At 25.2% G+C, this 16,120-nt stretch overlaps 1 protein-coding gene across 6 annotated transcripts; it reads left to right on the top strand.

Moving 5' to 3' along the window:
• Nucleotides 1–6,037: 6,037 nt before the first annotated feature.
• Nucleotides 6,038–9,301, top strand: LOC137806300 (transcription factor FAMA). 6 transcript variants are annotated; one of them, XM_068606328.1, is made up of 5 exons: nt 6,038–6,974; nt 7,018–7,288; nt 7,450–8,178; nt 8,408–8,833; nt 8,938–9,301. In XM_068606328.1, the coding sequence occupies exons 2-5, from the start codon at nt 7,265–7,267 to the stop codon at nt 9,025–9,027; spliced, it is 1,269 nt and encodes a 422-aa protein (XP_068462429.1). In that variant the 5' UTR covers nt 6,038–6,974; nt 7,018–7,264; the 3' UTR covers nt 9,028–9,301. The 6 variants fall into 6 exon arrangements, with proteins under 6 accessions (XP_068462429.1, XP_068462428.1, XP_068462431.1 ...); XM_068606327.1 differs by having other exon boundaries at nt 6,190–6,279; nt 7,159–7,288; XM_068606330.1 differs by having other exon boundaries at nt 6,193–6,279; nt 7,159–7,308.
• Nucleotides 9,302–16,120: the final 6,819 nt, after the last annotated feature.

Below are 16,120 nucleotides of genomic sequence, written 5' to 3'. Positions count from 1 at the left end.
TTTTTATTATTAATAAATAGTTTGTAAATTGATATATAATTAATTACTAATTATTTAGATTTTAAAGTTGGTAGCTAAAACTTTAATAGTTAATTAGATTTTAATTTAAAAATTATTTATAACTAATAAAAATTAATTTAAATATCAATAATTTTTAGTCTTAAAATAATATTTAATTTAATTAATATAAAAAATAATTAATTTTTATCTCTAAAATTAATTTTTATTTAATAATTTTCTTATAGTGTCTTATGTTTAACTTAATTATAAAAAAAAAGCTGGTTTTATATTTTGGTTACTCAACTATATAATATTTTCAATGCACTTTCCTAGTCGAAATTTGGCATTTCGATTATAAATTTTATTAGGTATTATTATTATTATATATAAAAGAGTAATTTAGTTTTTGTGATTATCATATTTATATCTTTATTGTATGTGACTTAATTAATGTTAAGATTTGATAGTTTCTTATTAATATGAGCAAAACCATCAAATTTAACATTTATGTTCTCCTCCAAAATGAAGGTATCACACTTATATACACTATAAAGTCTTGGATATGCTAGAGTATCCAAGAACATTCATTTGTCATCCTTGCAGCCAAATATACAATCCTAGGTATTAAGGATATAGCACTTAAAATAGAAAGCATGAAAATAGATAAACAATGTTGGATTTTTTATCCTTTTACAATTCATAAAGAATCTTTTCCAGCATTAACTAAGATTTAATTTGTAAGAACGCAATCTTGAATATAAATAACTTCTATAATCAAAGATATTTTTTTGAAACTATATTTTTAAAAACTTCATGTCTTTGTAAAATTTCAGAAGGTTAATGAAACACAAAGAACTAAATTTTACGATAAGGATGACTACGATGAAATAACTTTTGATGCCTAGTGTACACATTTTATTCATAGACTTTAATTGAGTATAACTAGGTTTTTCTTCACATGTAGGACACACATAATGATCCTTCGTACGGTATCCGCTCAAGTTACCATACATTAGAAAATCATTTATGTACAAAATAACATTACATGCAAAATCAATGTCATTTATTGGTTGTTTGGGTCCTAAAATAATCACAGATAACATAATATATTTTCTCTTCATGCACAACAAATGAGGTATGTTGTAAATCATGACAAAACTAACCATGAATTGTGTTTACTACTTAAATTTCAATGAAAATTCTTATCATTTGTATAAGTGTGCGGTCATAAAGACATCTAATTTTTATTTAAGATAGTATAAACTACAAAATTATATTAAAATAATGGTTGCAAAATATTTTTGTTTAAAAAGATGGTGCGTGCAACCATACTCATAATTAAATTTTATTTAAACAAAAATAAATAGTATTGGAAAAAGTTATATTTTACTTTGTTTATTAATAATACTAAATATAAAATAATGTGTTGAACCATACTTAGATCTAAATGACTCTTTAAGAGAAAGAGATAACGTATCGATATAAACGAAAAAGAAAACTAAAACATGTTTCTCATTTTTTTATTACACCTTAACGTTATCAATCAAAGCAAAAATAACAGGTTGTAAGTGAAAGTGGGCCTAAAATTAGAACAAAAGGGCCCAATAACAAAAGTTAAATTGACTATGAGTGCATGGAAACAAGGATATTTCTTCCTGCATCCCATTAAAATTCTTCCTGCACTCCACCAATATCAAATAGATGATTTTACTCTTTTTTTTTTAATGATTTCTTGATTAGCTTGTTCAGAATCTTCTTGGACACCCCTTTCCAGAATTTATAAGTGTATTCCAGAACATTTTCCATATTTTCAGAAAAGCATTTTCCATAAAAGATTTTCAGAATAATATTTTCAAAATGTATTTTCAGAATAATATTTTCAAAATGTATTTTCAGAATAATATTTTCATGAATGTATTATGGAAAGAACTTTCCAAAATGAGACCGAATTTATGGGGTATTTTAGACATTTTACCTTTGATGGAGTGCAAGAAGAAGTTTTATGGGGTGCAGGAAGAAACATTCGGAGACAAAAAGCAATCCCCATATGCCACAAAATAAAACATTCCGGGCAGAGAAAACAATAAGGCTTCTTCTTCCTTCACCCCCACGTTTTCCTTCCTGCACCCCCAAAATTTTAAATATCCCAAAATTAACCTTGACTTACAATTTGAAAAGGGACACCATGTTGCACTTTCATTGTCACTGTTCATTTTCATCATTGAATATCAACTGTTGTGGAGGGTCTTTGTAATTGTTCAGAGCAAGTGGATGACTACTCAACGTTGTCGAAGTGTTCTTTAGGTTGTAGAGGTAAGAGTTAAGTTTTTTTTAGGAGCATGGTGGTTATGGAGATTTCGGGGTTACTAGATATCGAGATCCGTTAATGTATTCCAGATTCATGAATCCGAAATTGATTAAGTTGTGTTTTTCAGATGAGGGGGTATTCCAGAAGTTAAAATTTCATAAATTGTTATTTTTTGAATTGTTGAATCTGGAAGCCTAAACTGTATTACGGATTGGTGGATCCAGAATTGTTTTTTTGTGTTATGGATTCTTGAATCCGGAATGCATAACTTGCATTATGCATTTCTGAATACGGGACATTGCATTTGATATGATCCAATTAAATAAAATGCATTTTGGAATAGATTGAATGTTCGAGTTGTATACATTCATATTATATTCTAACTTCCATCATATTTATATCCCACTATAACACTTACATTCGAAGATAGAAAAAATCTTAGGATGAAGTTAAATATGTTGAAGAAATGATGACCATATAAAACAAACCCGGATCTACAAATCTGGAACCTTCTCGGATCCACAAATCTGGAATATTCCTAGAACTACAAATCCAGGATTTTACCAGAAGCATAAATATGAGATTTTACCGTATTTTGTGATTCGAAATTCTACTAGATTCTATAATATGGAATGTCAAAAAGCACTTACGAAAACAAAAATTCATAAAAAAAAACGGATGTGCAGATCCGAAAGCAAAGAAATTTACTTACCTTTGTCAAGAGCACTCTAAATCACCAACATAAAATGTGTGAGATTGAAAGGAGAATGATTTGGAGGTGTCGATGCTGGTAGATCATGAAAGACACGGCTGCGCAATCTGATAGCATCCTTGCCTGCGCTTCTCTAGGGTTTTTTTAGGTTAGGAATATTTCTAGAATTTTAAAAACTAATAAGGACGTAATCTTTGCATAAGAGTGTGGGGTGCATGAAGAAAAACGTGGAAATATAGGAAGAAATTGCCTTAATTTATAAATTGGCGGATCTATAATGTATTTTTTGACTTATGGATTGGTGCATTCAAGATATATTTTTTCACTTATCCAATGCAAAAAATTAAATAATCTTTTTTAAAACTAATACTCTCATTTTAATTAATTACTAAAAATGACATTTATTAAAATTATATAAAATTCATTACAATAAAATATTTATAAAATTTTGAATTAATTTTGTTACAATTTATTAAATTTATTTAAATTGTTAAATTATAACCTGCATTAATTAAATATATTCTTAAATCATTATTTATTAAATTGTACAAGTAACACTATATATATTTATATATTTTTTAAAGAATGACATGTGTTATATCTTAGTAGTTGACAGTGAAATATGATATATTTTAGTATTTTAGTCTTAATTTAAAAATATCACATTATAAATATTATTCTTTTCAGTTTGTTTTAACTTTGTAATTTGAAAATCTAGATGAAGAGTAAACGTTAATTACAATTAACTCTTATAAATATTCATTACATCATCCATAGAAACTCATTTTAATAAAAATAATAATAATTAGTTATTATAATAACTAAACTAGAGACTATTTTAAAAATTAAAAAAAAATAGTTTCTAAATTAATTTCTATTATTGTTAAATATTTTTTAAATTAGTATCTAATTAGCTATAAAATTTTAACTACCAATTATTTAGATTCTAAATTTGGTAGAAAAATCTTGGTTGTTAATTAGATAACAATTTAAAAACCATTTAACAATAATAAAAACTAATTTAGAAACCAATTTTTTTTAATCTCTAAAATAGTTTATAATTTAGTTAATATAACAACTAATTATTTTTTGTCTCTAAAATTAATTTCTAGTTCATGATTTTCTTGTATACTTTAATCAATATTCAAAACTTTGATAAAACTTAGTTGATGTTATTATTACTTTTTTATAAATATATGTATATATATAGTTGACAAAATCTTTGTTAAATTAGTGAGGATAGCACTTCATTAAATTTATATATGTTCAATAACATGATATCAACATATTTATTATTTTTTAACTTTACATTTATAAAAAAATCATTTATAAAATACTTTTTTAAATAAAAATAACAAATAAATCAAATGAATGATCGTGTTATTATGAATTGAATAAAATAACATACAACGTTTTTCTTCAATAACAAATAAAAATCAATAAATTATACTTATACAAATTTCTTAACTACCAACTAAATAAATTTATCATGTTTTAATAATTGAAAAGGAGGACATGCATAAGAATGGGACAAATTTGGACATACAAATTCTTGCACGATTCAAGAAATCAGATATAACATATATTACTTGTCAAATTTAATACATTTACATCCTTAATTGTCAACATAATAATTATCTTCAGAATATTCAATTCAATGTTAAATTTGTTATAGTCAAACGTAATGATGTGGACTTTCATATTTATGATAATATCTAAGTACACAAGAATATATGTAAACTAAAAAAAATAATTACTTTTTCAATCATAATATACAAGTACAAAATTTAATAAATTAATAATATTATAAATATTACAAAATATGTTCATAAAAAACACTAAGTAAGATCATATAAAAGACAAATTTTTAATGCTTATATAAACAAATTATCAAACAATTTACTATTATAGGAGAAATTTAGATGTTACTTTATACTCTTAATTTTCAAATTCGATTTAATTACCGTCTTCGTATTGAAAGTCATTACCATAACAAGTTTTCCCTTGATTTTTTCTTATTTTAGATTTTTTTTCAAAAATTACAATAATTAATTTCTTATCACGGAATTTTTAAATTATTTTGTAACATTAAACACTTAATGACAAATTAACATCTCTAAAATACATATAGTATTTTTCTTATTTAATTATATTAAAAAAATAATCTTACATCAATTAACTTTTAACAATTTAATCAATTTCACAATTAAATCATTTTAATAACATTTAATTAAATTAACTTTATCACTAATAAAAATTTAAATATGATCTTCTAAACAACTTACTTACAAAGACATATATTTATTTCAAATATTTCAATTAAAAAATACAAAACTTTATAAATAATAAAATAACGCAATTAAAAAAATATTAAAAACGCAAAAAATATTAATAATTAAGAATAAAAATATTAATATGATGTACGTCCAACAAGCCGACACAAAAAAAATATTCTTTTTCCAAAAAATTATTTTGCATATATATATATATATATATATTTATTTTTATTATGAAAAAATGTAGATAAAAATTTGCAAAGAAAAAAAATCTATTTTAAAGGTTATTTTTGGCAATAGTGAATATTTCTATTTAATAAATTTAGAAAATATAATAAATAGTTTAGAATTATTGAATTGAGCAAATTACAAGCAAATTTTTTTATTATCTAGAACTAAGATAGTTATTAAATATTGATAAAGTTAAAAATATTAAAAAATTCACAAAAGAAAAAGAAGTATGCTATAAATGAATTAAACAAACCAAATTTAAGCTTCATTTTGAGTTAAATAAAAAAAAATTGTTTAGGAGTGCAACCGAAGCTTTAAAAACTGGTACGCACTCTTACTTACAAAGACCTACTCGTGTTAAAAAAAAGAGAGGAATGCGTGTCTATTTTGGAGAAAATGTCGATGTGGACATGTGAGTGAGGAAATAATAGTTGAAAGATTAAAAGTTGAAAGATATAAAAAAAAGTGTAGAAGTTCATAGTTACCTCATGAAGGAAGGCGGCAAGAAAGTAAGCAGAGAGCGTTGGTGGCTTGTGACAAACATTAATAAAAGGTGGTGAATTTAATCTCTCTTTGGCTCTCTCTCTGTCCCTTTCTGTGACCTTCAACAAGTCAAACAGCGCCCCCACACCTTATATAAAATCATCACCATCTTCAATTATAACACTTCATCGTCCTCTTCTTCTGCTCCTCTACTCCTCCTGGGCCACACACACACCTCTTTCTCACCCCACTTTACTTTCTAATTACAGGTTCCCTACCTCATTATTTTATGTCCTTTCTCTCTTTCATTTCCTTCATAGTTCTCAATTTGCATCAAATCAACTTCTTTTTCTCTTCTAATTACTTCTACTTGTTCATCTTACATGCTAGATTCAAATTATTTTAAGAGATCATTTTTATCTTTTTATTGGCAAAAGGGAACTATTTCAAACACATAATAATAATAATGATTGATTTCTTAGTTTTGATTTATCTTTTTCTCAAGTTTGAATCAAGATTGCTTTAAAATTAACTTTTTTAGCCTTGTATTTTTTTTAAATATTTAGACTTTTCGCAATAAAACAAATTATTTTATAAAATGTAAATGGTTATGGTTTAGTTTAGGAGACTTTGAGCATGTATAATCACGTATAATGTAAATATTTCCCTCTCGCGCAGTTGTTTTATAAGCAAAGTGTACGATTCTTAAGTGATTAGGGCTTTTACACGACAAAATATAATTTTCTATTTTATTATTAATTAAGAATCTTGTTACATGTTTGACAATATTTAGATAGACAACATTTGGATACGGAAAAAACCGCTAGATTTTTTATTTTTTTTTTCAAGTTGTATGATTAATAAAATCAATTTTAACTTTAAAAGGCAAATAAATTTACAAAGAGTAGAAATATATATATTTAAGTATTAGAAAATTGTCACCTTGTGTTTATTTTAGATTTTTGTTTCCAAATATTTACATGAAAACAGGAAGAAAAAAAAACAAGGTTGTTTGAAAATGGAAGTAGATCTAAGAAATGGTGACAATTTAAAAATTAAAATAGAAACAGAAAATAAAATGAAGAAGAAAAATCATATAGATTGAAATATGAAATATTAGTGATTTTTTATGTTGATAAATGATGCAGGTGGAGGGCCCTGAAGAAACTTCGTTGTGGGGTTTTGTCTTGACATGAAGTAAGGTCAATTAGGGTTTCTCTCGATTAAAGCCATCTTCTTTATAAGCTAATAAGAATGGAGAAAGATCACAACTATTCGGTACAGACATATATGTATATGTGTGTGCATATATATATATCTTCCGTGGCTCTTTTATGTTTTTGTCTCCATTAAAGCTTTTCATGTCAGATCTTTTCACCCTCTCTTATCATCACCATATGTTGTTTTGCTCCAATTTTGCTGAGTCTTCATCACTGCAGGCACCAATATCCATGCCTCCAAGCTTCAACACACTTGACTACTCTCTAGATCACCACCTTTACCCACCAAATCAGCATCAGCAGCACCTCATGAAGTTCCAAGCTTCTGGTGATGAAAACAACAGTGGATCAATGGTGGATTACATGCCTCAAACACCACCACCACCACACGGTTTTTATGGCGGTTCTAGCACTGGCGCAATATCCTATGATAAGTTGAGTTTTGCAGACGTGATGCAGTTTGCAGATTTTGGACCTAAGCTGGCTTTGAATCAAACAAAAAGCTGCGAAGAATCTGGGTTAGATCCAGTTTACTTTCTCAAGTTTCCAGTGTTGAACGACAAGATGGAGGAGGAGGAGAACCTGATGGTGAATGATGACCCTGATGGTGATGCAGAGAATCATGATGAGAGGTACAACTTGGTGGATGTGGAGGAGAAGTCAAGGGTTGATGAAGAGGGAATGATGATGAGAGAAGACGAAGAGACTCGGATTTCTGATGACAACAATTCCGTGCAGATTCGGTTTGTTGGTCAGGAAGAGACTCAGAAGAATGCAGGAGTGCAGGAAAGCAAGAGCAAGAGGAAGAGACCAAGAACTGTTAAGACAAGTGAAGAAGTTGAGAGCCAGCGCATGACCCACATAGCAGTTGAAAGGAATCGTAGGAAGCAAATGAATGAGCATCTTCGTGTTCTTAGATCACTCATGCCTGGTTCATATGTCCAAAGGGTACTCAACACTATCCATTCCATTCATATCATAGTTTTTAGGTAGAAGACTAAACAAAGAGGCACATTATTTCTATATGCACTCAGATTAAGAAATTAACATGATTTGTCAAGAAATATATTCACTGATCAAACTTATAATAAACTCTTTCAACTATTCACTCAAAAACTAGCTGCACCAAACCCTTTTCAGCACAGTGTATTTTTTACTGAATATTTTGTTTGTGTAGGGTGATCAAGCCTCTATAATTGGGGGAGCAATAGAGTTTGTGAGGGAATTGGAGCAACTGCTTCAGTGTTTGGAGTCACAGAAGAGAAGGAGGCTACTGGGAGAAGCTCAAGCAAGACAAGTTGGGGACCCCTCCCTTGCACAACAACAACCTCCTTTCTTTCCACCATTGCCAATTCCAAATGAGCAGATGAAGCTTGTGGAGTTGGAGACTGGACTTCGTGAAGAAACAGCAGAGAGCAAGTCTTGTTTGGCTGATGTTGAAGTGAAGCTTCTGGGATTTGATGCCATGATCAAAATCCTATCAAGGAGGAGGCCAGGACAGTTGATCAAAACCATTGCTGCACTTGAAGATCTGCAACTAATAATCCTTCACACCAACATCACCACCATTGAACAAACAGTTCTTTATTCATTCAATGTCAAGGTATTATATTATACACGCACCCCTTCACCATAATAGTCTTAATAAATTTTCCACAACCCTCTTTGTTTGCTTTAAGATCCTTGATTTAGCTAATGTGTGTGTAGGTGGCTAGTGATTCAAGGTTCAGCGCAGAAGATATAGCAAGTTCGGTTCAGCAGATATTCAATTTTATCCATGCAAACACTAGCATGTGATAACAATTATATGTTGCTATTATAGATGTTTGTGTGGTAGTGTAGGTTCTGTATTTGTGCAAGAATCATTTGTGATTCCTATATAGTTACTGATATTGATTTTACACCATATGTTGTTTGGATTTATTATTGTCATTGTCGCAAGGATGACTGAACAAGATGATTTATATGAGTGGTAACATGGCTACCCTTTCTATCATTTTATTTCTCTCTCCTAAAAGGAACACATAATGTATCCAACACAACTATATATATGTTTTAACTTCTTTTTTCATCTCTTTCTCTACATTTCTTTAAGATACCAAATAATAATTTATTTAAAACTTATATGGGAAAATGATACTTTCAATATGCAATAAATTTAAGTTCACACATAAATAATAATAAATATGAACTGCTCATTCACTTTTCTATTACTTATACTTAGGTATCTTTCTTTCTTTTTCACCCAAAATTTTAATCTATATTTTCTATCTAATTATAAATTACACTTATTTAAATAAATTATAAAATTTAAATTAATATAAATATTAAACTTTTACTTACTAAAATAAGATAATATAACAAAAAATTGAAAAAGTTAATTAATTTAGTAATATTAATAAACTTGCGTTGCAGAAGCATAAGTGACCCACCATTGCTTGCGTAAACTTTTAATATCAAATAGAATTTTTTTTTTAGTTTTGTAAAGTCAATGAATTTTGTTTTTTTCTTATTATAAAAACTTTTTTTCATTTTTATAAAATTTTACACATTATTTTTTGTCCCTAAAAATATGTGAAATTTAGTTTTAGTAATGATAAAATATGTTTCTTTTATTTTCATTTTTTTCCAAATTTCAAGTCATCCTTAGATCCCCATATTCATTTTAATATGGATAAGTCAGATTTTATTTCTTTGCAGATATTGAGAGCTTTTTTAAAATATTATTTACCACAACACTGATATGTTTCATTACACGATGTTCAACATATTTAACTGATTTTATAACAGTATAAGGGTAAACAATGTCGACTTTAAATTTAAACGAATTAAAAAACTTTACAGAATCAAAATCAAAATTCACTTTTTGCATAAAAATTAAAAACATATTTAAGTCTATTAAATACTAGAAAAGTTAAGAGCCCTATACCTTATTATTATAAATAAATATAATAGTAGTAATAAGTTATGATCCATTACAATGTAAAAATGAGTCAAATTTACACTTCATAACATTTCATAGAATGAAAGATTAATTAATACAACCATTGATCAATTGTATGTTTTTTAATTAGATCATGTATACAAAGTTAACAAAATTATTTAAAATTTTATTAAATCCTTTAATTTTAAAGTGTAATATGTCATCATAAACATTGATTGATTGGGACAAAGACTTCAGAAATTTAAACTATACTTGTTTTCATAGAAATTTATTTGAAAGGGTATTAATTTCAACTTAAAAAAATTACATTTCGGGGCAATATATCAATCTTTCATAACATTAAACACTAAGGAACGATAATGGCTAATTAGTTTTTGAAAAAAAAGGTAAATAAATCTATTATAAAATCAGACAACAAAATGTATGCAAGATAAATCTATGTTAAGAAAAAAATAGTGAATATAATTAAAATAAAAAATGACATTTAGGTTAAAATAAGGATTAGAACATTCTTAAAATACTCTTTTTATTTAATTTATTTCTTATTGATAAAAAAAATTAAAAATAACATACAATATTAAAAATTTGACCATATTTTCTATTGTGCGTTTGTTTATTTCCTTTTTTTATTAATTGTTTTTATCTTTTCTCTTTTAACATATAATAATATTTCATACAAATTTCCTTTTATTGATAATAAAACATACATTAACAAAAACATTAAAGATATTTCAATCCATATAAAAAAAAACTTATAACAGAAATCCATGATATCTACTTATATTTCATTACTCAACTCAAAATACAATAAGAACCTAAACTCTAAATCTTAACTTCTTCAAAACACAAAATACTTCTTCAAAACTCAAAACAAAACACAGAATACGATATGATCTACCCTAATCAAATGAGAGGAAAAGTTCAGAAGTCATTAGAAACATTAACTTAACTGCATTGTTGTTTGCATTGTAGCAGGGAAATTCACGTATGGACAAGAGAAGTCTCTTGGATACCATTCTTAGGTCAATGACATTACATAAATATTTGAATATCCTAAATAGAGATTATGACATGTGGTTTAGGATTGGTGGTGGCAATTGGTTGACTTGTCTAATTTGCATGAACTCACACACTCCATGATGAGCAGTGGGAAGTGAGTTCGTGGGAAATAATAAGGGCAGTGGCAGAAAGTCTTGGGGACAAAATCTTCAATCTGCTGTTTCTTCAAGTACATCACTCTCAGGACCAAAGTCAACCTGTCCCTAACTTCCCTTCTCTTCATCTTTTGACCTGTCAGAACAACGAAAGACCATGTTGGAAGTATTAGCCTGGATTCAGATATTGCCATCCTTTGTAGGGTCTGTCTACTGTTAAATCTGAAGCTCTGCATCTTTTGTGGCTTATCACTTATGAGAGGGTTACCCTAAACTTGAGAGCCATATTAGTTTATCGTATTTCTCTAAAACGTCCATATCAGTGCCATGTATACTGCTGAAAAATCGTTTTTCAAAAAAATGCTTTGTAAGAGCTTAGTCAGCAAAAAAAAAATAGTGTTTTATCATAACTATTGTTGTTGTATAGATCTATTCATTTGAATGTTTATTCTACAATAAAAATATTAAAATATTGTCCACATTAATTATGTTTCGATTGCTTTAATTTAATTTCACAACATTCTATTTTATTTAATGAAGATGTACAATGAAATTATACTTTTTAAAGTATAAGGAAATTATCAGTAGAGATGCTTTATTTATATTCAGAAAAAAAAACAATGAATAGAGAAAATTTGATCTTTTAATAACAAAGATATGAAAATAAATAAATAAATTTTAATAATACACATATATATTAATAATATTATTTATTATTACTAAAAATAAAAACAATATTAATAATAATTTAGTATTAATAATATTAAAAATTTACATACAATTTTTTTAAATACAACATTACATACGGAAATATTTTCATATGTAACATTACTTTCTATTTGTAAATTTTTAATATTATTATTATTAATATTAATATTATAATTAATATCCATATTATTAATGTTATTAATAATAATAATAATAATTTTTATTTCTTACTACTAATAAAAAATTAATAATAATGATAATATTATTCTTATTAATAATATTATTGTCAGATTCTTAATATTAACATTACTATTAATATTATTATTGTTATTAATATTATTATTATTGTTAATATTTTTATTAATATTATTATTATTCTTATTATTAATATTATTATTATTATTGTTAATATTATTATTAAAATTATTTATTAATATTCATAATACTCATAATATTAATTTTTAATAAGAATATTAATATTAATAATATTGTTTTATAATATTAATAATGTTAGTAATAACATAAATAATATTAATAATAACATAAATAATATTAATAGTAATAATAATATTTTCAATATTAATATTAATATTTAAAATATAAATATAAATATAAATATTAATAATATTAAAAATAATATTAATATTAATGTTCATAAATAACTTAATGTCAATATTAATAATAATATTGGTAATAAGATTGTTTTTAATAATTTTATTATTATTATTCAGTTGTAGATAAATTTATCTATGAATTTTATATTTGTAAATAAATTTATTTATTGATGAAAATCCGTAAGTAAACTTACCAACGAATTTTTATTTGTAAATATTATTATGAATAATATTAATAATTTTAATAATTTTAATAATATTAATAATAAAATTATTATTAGTGATATTATTATTATTATTAGGATTAATAAAATTATTAATTTTATTATTATTATTGATATTACTATTATTATTAATCATATTATTAATATTATCATTAATGTTAATATCAATAATGTTAATATCAATATTATTATTAACTTAGATATTAATATTACCTAATATAAGATTAATACCTATAGTATATAGATAATATTCATAGATAATATTCATAGATAATATTAATAATAATATTAATATGAGTAACAATATTTATATTTATATCATTAGTATTAATGTTATTATTGTTTTTATTATTTTTATTATTAGTTTATAGATAACAATTTGTAGGTAATGTTAAATTTATTTATGGATTTGTAAATGTTGGTAATGATGTTAAATTTATTAACGGATACAAAATTATGGAAATAATCTGTATGTAGTGTTGAATTTACCAACGAATACAAATAGATAGATAATATTTGTATTTAATGCTCAATTTATCTATGAATTTGGATGGAAGACAATCTATTAACGATCTATGGGAAGGAAGAAAATCTATTAGGTAATATTTTATGGATAAATCTGTAACTAATGTACATGCATCAAACTGTTCATTCAAGTATTAAATGATTTTTTTTAAATATTTTACACTTGTATAATTTGTATAATGAAACATTCAACGTATTCAACACATTGTATTGCACCAATTGTATCACCAACTGTTCATTCAAGTTAATTTCAAGCAATCTATCACCAATTGTATTGCACCTATAATATTCAATACAAAAATCAAATATCAACCACTACATTACCTAATCATAAAATAAAACTCAAATTTAATTTTAAATGCAAACATAACATAATTCACCATATAATTATTTCAACATTCCCCTAATATCATCATATTCGAATGATGCACACGAACCAATAAATTGGCCTCCTTCATGAACTCTTTCTTCCCATGATATGAATGGTTCTACATATGAAACTTTGTAATCTTTATTTACAATATCATCCTTACTTGAATCCCGGCCTCTAGAAAAAATTCCTCATTTTTTTTATTTAAATCATATATTTTTTTTCAAATAGGAAGACTTTGAACTTTTGTTACTAGTATGAGTGATAATACGGGTTAGCCCGCTCCGCATAAGTGTTGGCCTGCGGACTAGCCCGCATAAGAAAAATTTATATTTTTTTTATTAAAATAATTCTTTCTGCAACTAATTAATTTTGGAATTTAATTTCTAAAATATAAAAGTGAATTCCATATGAACAAATATTAAGATAATTGCAATTTATATATTATTTAAAATTTTGATAACATAACTTAAATTTGTAGGGTTAGTTGAAATTTATGTATTTGTACTGGTGAACACATCAATCCAAATAACTAACTATCATTTCACATCTAGATGGTTTAAAGTGTAAACAAGTAACGAAAATCAATTTCGTTATACATAAATAAATAAAATATATTTAACCCATACAAAAATAATAATAATAATAATATTATAATTATTATCATAATTATTTTTAATATTATTATTATTGTCATAATTATTATGATCATTACTATTATTATAAATATAACAGTTTTAAAAATATTAATAAATATAGCATAGTTTTACAAATAATACTAAAAAAAACTTGACTAAGTCAATAAATATACCGATTAGAATAATTAATATATTAAAAAATAAAGCTAAAAAATTGACTAGTCAATAATTATATCGATTAGAATAATTAAAACAAATACATTAAAAATAAAGCATGACTCGTTAATATTGAAAACCAAATTTACTAATTTAATTATTTGTATTATATTTTAATTTTATAGATAATATAAGTATAATTACAGGAATTAATTTGATACAAGAATTTTAATTAAATACGTCAATTAAGAATTTAAATTCAATACTATAATGTATGTTTTGAATTTTCAGAAACGTTTGTGGCGGAGAGATACATGTAGTGGTGATGAAAAGAGGAGAAGATAGGTATAATTGTTTTTGCCCTACATGCTATATAAGAATGAGGAATTATCTTTTGAAAAACTAAATTTATTGATTTGATATGTTTTATGGAAAATTGATTAATAATATTTTTTAACTTCTCCCATTGTAATTTATTAAATCTAATGTGTACAATTCCTTGAGTGTAAAGCTATTCCCTGTCAAACCTTCTTACAATATTGGCATCCTCTAGAAACTCCAACACTACACCTACTCGCATGCCCAAACAACTTTCTGATTTTAAAACAGTAGAGGTAAGTGCATGGTTTACTTTGAGTTGAATGACACTGGGATGCGTGCTTCATAACATTCAACAGTTCATACCATTACTGTGTTCTGCTTTAACTCTTGACCCCCAAAGGAGATTGTGCTGTTAAACAAGTTTCAGTCGACGGTGAATACTTGGCTCGACGGAGTGAATCAAACTGAAACCTATTCCTTTGACAAAAGCTAAGAAAGTTGTATCGGTTATCAAATAACCCATTATCAAAGATTTAGTTGTTGTATCACGTTCCATCCTATAGCAGAGGCACACAATTCAAAGATGTATGTGTTTCAAAAACTCAACAAGGTTGATGAGAAAATCATTTAAACTAGAAACTACAACCAATCTTACAACCAATCTAATAATTTAATATTATAGTACATAAATAAAAAAAATATATTTAACTCATAAAAAATTAATAATAAAATTATAATTATTATTATCGTAATTATTAGTATCATTACTATTATTATAAATATAACAGTTTTAAAAATATTAATAAATATAACATGGTTTCATAAAGAATACTGATAAAATTTAACTAGTTAATAAATATACGGATTTTTTCAGTTTTTGAATTCCTAGATCATACTTTTTTTTATTGCTGGAATAATAAATCATACTTTTTTTATTGGTTAAATAATAGATCATACTTTTTTTATTGGTTGAATAATAAATCATACTTTTTTTTATTGGTTAAATAATAGATCATACTTTCTTTATTGGTGGTTGAATAATAGATCATACTTTTTTTTTATTTGGTTGAATAATATATCATTATTTTTAATGAAATTGATTGATTTTTTATTAATATGTATATAGCAAAATAATTTGATTAAATCTAGTATTCAATCAAATAAATACGTTCTATCAAAATTTAACAATTATGTTTAAAATCTTTGTTATTTTATTATTTGTTATCTATTTAATTT

The sequence above is a fragment of the Phaseolus vulgaris genome, chromosome 3 (genome assembly GCF_000499845.2).
Source record: "Phaseolus vulgaris cultivar G19833 chromosome 3, P. vulgaris v2.0, whole genome shotgun sequence".
Taxonomy (NCBI): Eukaryota; Viridiplantae; Streptophyta; class Magnoliopsida; order Fabales; family Fabaceae; genus Phaseolus; species Phaseolus vulgaris.
The sequence above is the reverse complement of the archived record's forward strand: the minus strand, read 5'-3'. Positions and strand labels throughout refer to the sequence as shown.